This window comes from Pinus tabuliformis, chromosome X (assembly GCF_031772625.1).
Source record: "Pinus tabuliformis cultivar Carrire ecotype Pingquan chromosome X, CPIR1, whole genome shotgun sequence".
Classification (NCBI taxonomy): domain Eukaryota; kingdom Viridiplantae; phylum Streptophyta; class Pinopsida; order Pinales; family Pinaceae; genus Pinus; species Pinus tabuliformis.
In genome coordinates, this window is record NC_142308.1 from 213,316,471 (window position 1) to 213,326,956 (window position 10,486).

Here is a 10,486-nt window from a genome sequence, read left to right on the forward strand (position 1 = left end):
ACAAATTTGTAGTCATTTTCCAAGAAGCCGAAGGGCTCAAAGTCTACATTAGACCCTCTCCATTATAAAGTACTATGAACAAGCTTTCCAACTATATATGGGAGTCCAAAAATGGACTCCTCGATCAAAAAATATGACCTTTTGAAGTTTAATGGTTTGAAGCCGTTGAAAGGAATGCATATCAGAGGGAAGACATATCGGAGGAAAGGCACATTGGTGATCTGCACACCATAGGTTCATAGAATATCAATGATCGATGAATCTATGATCGACAATTGACAAATTGAAGAATGTTGTTATATGCAAAGTTTCCATATATAGATGTGTTGATAGTGTTAAAGCCATCGGGTAATGGTAATAGTGTTAAAACTGTCAGGGAATTTCGATACAGATTAACAAAGGATTTCATCATAATTCAAAGGAGGATGGCCCTTTTTCTCTCTCCTCTAGTGGGATGCGTGGTGGAATATGATTGTTTCTGATAAAGCTACAGTGGCATCTAATGTCAGCATGATATGGCGGTACAGAGTGACATGTGGCAAGAATTTTTGGCATTTTGAGGTGTCATAAGGGGGAAATCTCAGTGACACATGTCACCACTCATGAGGTGCCACATCGACTGGTGACATCATATTGGAGGTCACATATCGAAGTTTGAGGAATATCACAGCTTAAAAGCAAATCTTCCAATTGGAAATTTTTGATGGTTAGGGCTCCAATATTAGGGTTGGCACATGGTTGAGAGGAATTTAAAGAACCTCAGGCACTAAGTATTTTATAAAGGGAAAATAGCCTCGGCAGTGAAAAAAATGCCCTAGCACCTCAAGGCTAAGTAATTGGTCACAACCCTCAGTCCTATGGTAAAGAAATGCTAGAAGGGCTAAAGAAAAAGGAGCCAGGACAAAATCAGAAGGTCATGTTAAGTTACATTATAAAGAGGCTCTGTTATGGCATTAAGCCAATAGTCCTTGGCCTGATTATTTAACAAAATAAAGGCCAAAGGAGAAAAGCATAAGGGTTTGAGTAGTATCAGTGAAACAATAAGACAAATACTTCATAAGATCATATAGAGAATTGAATGTGTATCAGTCGATAGCTATTGAATGGGCAGTCAACAAGTTTTTTCAAAAACAACTACAACCAACCTATATTCCAAGGAAGAGGATCGACATTAATGAACGAATTTCCAAATTTGAAGGCTAAAGATTTTCTAGTAGAATTGAAGAAGAATGAGAAAAACAAAGGAGCAATTTTGTTGGATTGTTGAAGAGGGACCTGTTATGATAGAAGAAATGTTAAACTACAGTTTAGGGACCTGTTCTGCTTTCAAGGGAGGTAGTTGAAATATATTTCTTTTTGCCTAAAGACAAATATAATTTCCTATAGTTATTCTAGGAAATGAAAAATATTTTTAAGTTTACCTTTGCATACATGAACTTGAAAGATATTTAAAATATCTCAATTTTTGTAATTATGTGATGACTATTATTTTGCAAACTATTATGTAAGTAGTACATAAGCTATTTATGAATATTGAAACGGGGTTGGATTTTATTGGAAAAAAATTGTAGTCCAAATATATTTGAGCAAATTTTGAATGTATTCAGAGTGTTTAATGAGCAGTTAGTAGGAAATGCATGTGCTAATTCTCCCTCTCAGTATTTCCTTGTTATATAATTGTTTTTTCCAATGTCTTAGAATGTTAGTTTATGATATTGGATTTCATTGATGCTCCTCTTTTAAATTATCATTCATTAATATTTGTTATTCTAGTTACCTATAATATTTGTTTTTCTTCAATCATATTTCTTCCAAATATCCCAAACAATCAAAAGACTTGTGACTTTCATGCTTTGTACAACCTGCTCATTGTAGCTGTGATATCATTTGTTTAATAGCTAGGCTCCATGCCCAATGGTTTTTAAGATCACCCAACCATTTTATTCCTAGACCTAAATATGGCCACCTAAACTCAATTGCACAAAACATTCTACTACAATGACCATAGGGTAGTTCAATTTTACGGAGAGATCCCTCTCTAGGTTGAAGGGTTAGCTTCAAGCTAAAAGAGGTTTTGAGGTTAGCTTAGGGTTTTACGTGAGTGATAACATGCTCATTTTTGGTCATCAAATATTGAATGTTTGATCTTGTAGCTCCTACAAAGGGTAAGTTGGATTCAAAAATGGAATTTGGATGCCTCCGAGTGTCTACCACTATTGCCTTTCCTCTAACAAAATTTAGTGATGCATGATAATCCAGAAAATGGCTTCTTCATGCTTGTACAATCCTCTTCTAGAATTATTCAAATGACAGATTATGCACATCCATTACTGGATCATCATCAAGGGGAACAACATTCACTTCCTTGCTCAGGGTTGGCTCTGCTACTGGAGGTGGGGGAGACTGAACAATGACCTGTGGTGTGCTTCAAATTAGATCAACATCTCCATTTTGTGGCTCTTGTTGCATCTCCATGTATGTTACTTCAATCATGTGGCCAATTTGCTGAGAAAGCTCCTCATCTGGTATTTGTTCGCCTTCCTCCTCGGTTGCTGACTGGTTCTATTCCTACTCTTCAACATGTATCTGTGTTGTTTCTTTTGTCATTGTTCCTTGCCTTTGTTCTTCATCCTGCTTTTTATTGTCTTATTTTTCTCTCCTCCTCAACTCCTATTCTTCTTTCATCTTTTGTTTTGCTTCCTGCACCCTCAGTTCTTCTTCCAGCAACCTTAGTTCTTCTTCCTAAAACCTCTCCTTTTCTCTCTTTCTCCACTCTTCTCTTTGTATTCTCTGCTTCCTCTTTACTTCTTCTGTTGTTTCTCCTAGAATTGATCTCGTCTATGGAGTAGTTTATGAATTACCTACTAAACTAATAGTCTCACGGAGTCTGGAGACATTGTAGAAATTCCTCCATGGACCCTCCTCTAGCCAATGGACTGCCCCACTAACCACGGAATGTAAATTATCGCATATTTTTCTCTATAAATACCATGAGGATCATATGGATTAAAGTCCCTTGTACCAAATTCAAACTTCAATATCTCCTTTCCCTCGGTATCCGCAACTTTAAAGTTCTTTATCTCGTATAATCCAATTTGCAAAGGAATAGTTGGCCATGGTTCTTTATTCTTTCGGTGAAACGATGTGGAAAACCATGTGGAAAGATGATATGACACTTCTTCCATGACAATATTGTAGGTGGAATACTTGGGTAAATCATGCCGAGACTTCTCTCTGCCAAACAATCTAAGGAATGTGCCATGTGGTGAGGCATACCAATATGCAATGTATGCTATCGCCTCCATTTCTCCTCACGACATGCAAGGTGGATCCTATTCAAAGACAATCTTGTAAAGTGGGATGATGAAGTGGTTAGTTAGTTGTTCCATTACTCCTCGATGTCTACAATTCGAAAGAAAATTGTAATAGATATGCATGGCATATTTTCATAGTGTCCATGTCTAATTCATGCCAAGATACTGCTTTTGTGCACAATTTTCATCTAGTAAATATGCAAACATATATAATGTTTCTTTCTCACCATTGGGAGGACTCTCAGCCTCTACTACATGGGTTGTCAACTATCGAGCCAACAAATCTGACCCGTTGAAAAACTTCCCCTCTTTCACAACCTGGTTCAATCAGACTACCCAACCTTCAGGAAGGGTCTCTATGCTCTAGTGACCATGGATCCTACAAACTAAGATAAGCAAGAGACGGTAGGCCTTGTTGACGGACCTTGTCTTCTATACATGGGTGGGTGTATGTGGAAACTTCGATGGCTCTTTCACCCATCCTTTGACAATTTCTTGTGTATTCACATAGTGGGGGGCGACATAGAACAATGAGTCAATGAGCTTCGCTGGCTCAGTAAAGTGATGTGTTTGCTAATAACCTTCTGCTCAAAAGGAAGCAATATTTTTTCCACTAGCACTGCTCAATTTCATAGTCTTCTCATCAATGTGTGAGACAATCTAGCTCACGAAATTTTCACATGGGAATGTTGGATACCTACATGAAACCTTGTATAGTCTTCACTACCAGATACTGAGATACACCTGCCAGTCCTCCAGATCTGGCTTAAGGCTCTTTTTTGAAAGAGCTTCATTAACTTTCTTCCATGTTAGTGCTGACCTCGTTTCTATAAGCAATTGAGTGTATGAAAACACTGGAAAGTCTACTAGTTTTTGCTAAACTACTTCCCCAGTACTGCTTTCAATGGTCTCTTTTGAAGCAAATCTCTTTGGTCCCATGGTAACAATGACTGCTAGAGAGAATTGCTCAACAAATGTGGTACCTGTGGGATGGAAAAGACACTCATGGCAAGAAAATATCAATCTTAAGAAAATCTATTTACAAGGAATCATCAAGCAGAAAACCAAGCATCTTACGGAAAGGATTTCATAATTTTCATTGGCAAGAGGGATTGGCTGCCTATGGGAACTACACACTTTGCAGTCCCAACGGCCAAGGATGAAGCTTGAGGCTTGGGATTGAGCAATTCGTAGTCCCAACCTAGGAAGAGCTTGGAGGGACTACACATTGCACAATCTTAATGGCCAAGGTGACAAGCCGACCCCTGGAACTTCATAGTGCACAACTGGAGCCAACCTGTACTACACACTGCATAGTTCTAGAGGAAAATATTGTGGCTTAAGCCTTAGGATTGCATAGTGCCTAGCTGGACCAAGCTAAGTCTGCCCAAGGAGAGTTTAGATTTTCCTTATGGAAGTGCGAAAAAAGAGGAGAAGTGAGTGATGATGTGAAGTTGAGTGCAAAAATGACTAAGTATGAGTAAATCAATGTAGATCAAGTGCAACAACTAACCAAATAGAAGGAAAATCAAGTATGTGAGGAGACTCATTGCAATGATAAAATTGGTGCAAAAATAGGAAAACCAATTCGACACCCGCGAAAGGCAAACAAAAACTTGAAAAAAACACTTATATAGGTTAAAACAAGTTGAAATACTAATAACTACAAAGATAAATAAGTAAAACAACACTCACACAAGTGAGGTGATAAAAAGCAAGAGAAAAAGATGACAAAAGAAAAACTCACCTGGAAAAGTGATGATGATCGCACTGAAGGTTCCTTGATCTCCTCAGGAATTCTAGATATCAAAGATCAAATGTGCAAATGATCTCTAGAGGCATGAATTAAATATATATGAGTGAATTAGGATTTGTGACACGCATGCCTAAAATCAAGGAAAAAGTGACACTTGGTAGAAGTTTCTAAAAATAGTGAAACTCCCTCCTTTAGGATACCAAAAATAAATCCTTATTTTTTAGGGATGTTTTTTTCTTTTTTATATTTTTTTTATTTTTCTGGGGAAACTTTCCATGCAAACTTCTCGGAAATATTGTGTAGTTCCGGGGAACTGGGCAACTTTTCGGCTCAATGCACAGCTCAGTTTCTGAGCTCAATGAAGGATTGCATAGTTTCTGGGATCAATGTTGGGTTTCCTTCCATCACCATGCATTTCCTAATCTCAAGGATGACTGGAAGTTTGAACTGCACAATTCCCATCATCAAGGCTACTTTCCCTCAAGGATTTCATAGTTTTTGGAGGCAAGCGCAGACCTACTGTGAGACCATGTCTAGAGATCATCTCGTGAGTTAGAAAGATCAGCTAGGTGTGAAAGTAAGAAAACACAAGCACAAATTAAGAGTTAAGCCTGAGTCGAAGCATGAATACTTGAAACAGTGCAAGATGAGATCCTGTGGATAAGAAGGAAGGCTCCAAAATCAAAGCATACGCAAAATTTTGGAGGGTAGTTGTAGCCACTACAACATTGACCACCCACTGCTAGGACTTGTACTCCAAATGATGTGAGATCTAGTTGCTACTTCATAGGGGGGAGATCCTCTTAATATTGGTAGGTCCAACACCGTCATCATAAATATTGAAATTCGGTAAGTTAGTAATTATTTATTTATTTTTTATTTTTTATTTTTTTTTTAATAAGACTACTCCTATATTGATGCAAAATATTTTTACAAAGAGGCAACGGGTTCAAGAGGTCTAGCCCTGGAAGGCGGCTTACTCACATTACAATTCTGAAAATTGACTCAAGAAAACTAGCAGAAGACCAACTAGAAGCCAGACCATGACTGGTACATAGAGATAGGAACTACATTGTCCAAAAAAGTAGATAGACCGGAGTACCGAAACTACTTGACGGAGTTGATACATATGACCCGAACTGAAAACTTAGTCAAAAAACAACTAAACCTTTAGACTTGAATAGACACGGAAACTGCAACAGATAACAACAACTTGATTATGCATCTTGAGCGGTGGAAGGCACTTCTTCCACAATCCAAAACTGGAGGAATCATCATCATCTAAGGGATGGCCCTCTTCTCTTGGTGAACCACCTTCAATCAGAACACTCGGATGCACCAGAGTTGGCTTATCTTGGGAGGCAGAACCACTTGGGACTTTGTTCTGCTGGTTATGATACTGAGAGGTACTTGGAAACTCTTCCACCCTCAGCTCTATAGTCGCATTTGGAGTTTCCGACACCAAGCCAACTGCACCTTCACTTAGCTGAATGGTAACCGAAGCAATGAAAGAGTGATTGCTAAGAGTGCAGGGGATTTGAAAGCGGGATGTATTAGCAGGAGAATGGAGGGAGTTCGACAGTAAGGCCTGTTTCCCCCGACCTCGACCACAACCTCGCATAGTGACTGGATGGATTTCTGTGCCGAAACTTGATGAGCAAGAAGAAGTATCCGAGGAAGAGGAAGATGCTTGGCGAATGGGTCGACCACAAGAGCCTCCCCTTCTGCAGCCCATTCTTTGGTGCAGAATAGGCATGCTGATTAGAACAAAAGGAACAGCGCAAGCAGCAAATCTTTGCGGACTAGGAGAGACTGGAAGGGGGAGAGTAATCACGCTCCAAGGAGACCTAAAAAAGTAGAAGGACAAACAACAAATGAAAATGATGGTAGGACTTTGGAAAACCAGGAGTTCTAACCGAGAATCTACCCCGCGTTCCTGAGCGCAATGGATCCTTGGATTAACCCAAGAGTAGAGCACTGCAGCTACAAGGATACCAGACATTCGTAGAGGAGGAACAAAGCAAAATTGGAAGAGCGACATGAAATAAGAGCTAAGATGCCAGTATAGAATGTCACGCTGCATTAACGCAACAATGAATAAGCTTGTTGGGAGATTGAAGTCTGGCATCGAGTGAGGCCAGATGGCATTGAATGTGCTCCACGCGTCGGCCCATCCCACCATTTTTGTACCCCTAACTGTACTGTTCACCTGCATCTGGGAGGGATAGATCTTGTTGCACCAGAATAGGTCAGTCTTGTTTAAGTTGCTCATCATTAGAACTACTCAGTGGACTAGAGAAGAAAGGGAGTTGCTAATCAGACCCTTGATTTTCCAATCTATTAGCTACCTTGTTGGTTGATTGTCGGACGTGCTGGAAGGTAACGCTGCGAGGAGACTTGAGCCATTCTTTAATTTGCTCCAGTCTACTTAGGATTCGCTAGCTAGACGCGATTTTTCCAGCTGATGTGCCTGATTGGATTTGAGTAGTTGCCTCAATTAAGATTTGTGAGTCCCCTTCTACCACCATAGGGAAAAAAAAAATTGTTACTGCAATGCAGATGCCCTTCCATAAGCCTTCAAGTGTGGCAGCATTGTTGGTATCTCTTCCTAGCGAGCCATGATATATATGTAGAACCGAGCCCTCAACATTTTTGAAAATGCCTCGATAACCATCGAGCCCGGGATTACCCTTGGCAGCACCGTCGAAATTTAGCTTAATAGATTGGGAGGCAAGAGGAGACCAAAATTGGGGGGAATCAGAATGAATGGAGGGATTAAGATTGGCATGAGTGGAGAAAGTGAGGTTCAGATTCCAATTTTCCAGAATGGGGCATCCCTGACGAGAGGCTGGAAAATCCGAATTTTGCTAGTGTTTCAGAGCAAGAGATTCTTGAAGGTTCTATTTGAGAAGAAGCCAAAGCGAGTCTAGGAGCGAATGAAGATTTTTAAAGATCCTGTTGTTTCTCTCCTTCCAGATGATCCAATAGACGAAGCCTGGAAGAAGGTTCCAGAGGGAGTTGAGGACTAGATTTTGGAAGAGATGTTGAGGCCAGTTCTTGATTGTATTTGTGATGTCTCCCACTCATCTACCCGTTCTCCTATTGCACTGTGCAATTCTCTCTTAGAGTTCTAATGCTAACAGGTAGGTATCCAAAAGATGTAAGATGGTCTCTGAGTGGAGGTTGCAATTGGGACATCTAGAAGGCCCAATAAAACCTCGCTTTTGAAGATTGTCCCAAGTGAGGATCCGTTGTTTGCTTAAAAGCCACAGGAAAGTAGAGACTTTTGGCCAGATGCTTGGTTGCCAAACCTATCCCATAGCTGGTCCTTAATTATCTGCGCTGGATGAAAGAGAAGTTGGTGTGCTTCCTTAGTGGTGAATGTCCCTTTTGGAGTGTATCCCCATCGACTTTTGTCCCTCTGATCTGAGACCTTAATTTTCCTTAGTTTGAGATCTTGATCAATCTCTTCAAAGGTTTCCTCTTGCCAGGTATCTGCTGATCTCCATAGTTGAAATCCATAAGGGGATTTCTATTGCCAAAATTAATAAACATGGGTTTGATCACTGTGCTACATGGTAGCCTTCCATTTGGGTTTGTGGAAGAGAGTAGCTAGTTTGGGAAGCTGCTGCCAGGAGTCTTCCCAAAATCTTATTGTGGTGCCTGAATGTATTTCCCAAAAACTATGCGCTTGTATGAAGGCACTGTGCTTTCTGGCTACATTCCAAGTTAACGATCCAGGGGTGGTGATGCTTATACGGATGAGCTCCTCCAAGGGACTTCCTGAAGCGTATTTGGCTTGCTATATACGAGCCCAAGGAGAGTGTGGATTGGAGACCCATTTCCACCAGATTCAGGCACCCATGGTGTTATTGTGAAGGGGATCCCTTAGACCAAGCCTGCCAGCTGACTTCGGAAGACAAACTTCAGTCCATTTGACGAGTGCCCATTTTCTGTTAAGACCTGAGGAGCCCCATAAGAAATTTCTTTGAAGATTGCGAATTCTCTTAAGAACCCATTTGGGAGCTATCGATATGGAGAATAAATACAGAGGCATGGCTTTGAGAATGGATTTGATAATAATGAGCCTGCTGGCAATATTGAGAGAGCGGAAGGTCCAGGAGGAGAGCCTGGTTTCTAGATTGTCAAGGAGGGTTCTCCAGGAGGCATGTTTGATGGCTGAGTCTATTAGGGGAGCTCCAAGGTATTTCGATGGAAGCACAACTATAGGATAACCAAAGATCGTGTCTATATTCTTCTGAGAGAGAATGGGGGTGTGGAAGAAGAAGAGCTGGGATTTGGAGGCGTTGATGGAGGTGCCTGAAGCTTCTGGGAAGAGGTTAAACAGGGCTAGGAGGGCAGAGGCCTCTTGAGCTGACAGATAGCCAAAAATCATAGTGTCGTCAACAAACTGTTGGTGAGAGATGGGAGATTGACTATGAAGAGCAATGCCCTTTAACGAGTGAGAAGAGATAGCAGAATGAAGGAGACGTCTGAGACCTTCGTCCATGAGTACAAAAAGGAATGGAGAGAGAGGGTCACCTTGACGAATACCCTGGGAAGGTCAAAAAGGAAAGGAAGGAGAGCCATTCAGAAGGATAGAGTAACAGGGGGAGGTAATAAGATTCATGAGCCAACACGTCCATGTAGCGCTGAAGCCAAAAGCTAAAAGCATTTGATTAATATAGGTCCAACTAAGTTTATCAAAAGCTTTAGAAATATCTAGCTTGAGAATCATACCTAGCTTTTTAAGAACCTTGAGAGAATGAATCACTTCATGTGAAAGAATGATGCCATCCAGAATCTGGTGTCCTTCTACATAGCTTGTTTGCTCTGGAAAGATGAGGAGAGGGACAAGAGGTTTGAGCCTATTTTCCAAGACTTTTGAAATGAGTTTGTAGATTACATTACATAGAGTGATGGGCCTATATTTGTCTGGAGTTATGGATTCTTCCACTTTAGGCACTAGCGCTACGAAGGTTGTATTAAGGGAGGGGAGGATCCAGTGCATCGATCTTGCTTCTTCCACAAGTTCCCAAACCTCTGCTTTGATGTGCTCCCAGAAGGCATGGAAAAAATTGGTTGTAAAGCCATCAGGTCCCAACGCTTTGCCATCCTTCAGTTGGGCCAACGCATCCTCCACTTCATGCATAGAGATTGGCTGGAGTAACATATTGTTGTGGTCCTCTGTGATGATCTTTGAATATGTTGCATGATATAACGTATTGCATGAGTTCTGTAGCCTGGAGGCTCTCTAAGAATGTCCTGAAAGTACTCTTTGAATTCTTGTTCCATTTATTCATGTGCTTCCAGATGCTCTCCTTGCCTATTGTTGATGAAGGCAATGTAATTGTGCATTCTCCTTTGAACTGTGGTCCTGTGAAATAATTTGGTATTTTTCTCTCCATCCTTGAGC

The 10,486-nt window shown here is 40.7% G+C and overlaps 1 protein-coding gene across 1 annotated transcript; it reads right to left on the reverse strand.

Moving 5' to 3' along the window:
- Positions 1-8,923: 8,923 nt before the first annotated feature.
- LOC149139109 (uncharacterized) lies at positions 8,924-9,580 on the reverse strand. The gene has a single exon (XM_089450600.1). The coding sequence runs from the start codon at positions 9,578-9,580 to the stop codon at positions 8,924-8,926; it is 657 nt and encodes a 218-aa protein (XP_089306726.1).
- Between the last annotated feature and the right edge of the window lie 906 nt (positions 9,581-10,486).

What these genes read in the sequence shown, in the direction of transcription:
- LOC149139109 (XM_089450600.1), bottom strand. Translation starts at nt 9,580, where the DNA reads ATGGACGAAGGTCTCAGACGTCTCCTTCATTCTGCTATCTCTTCTCAC.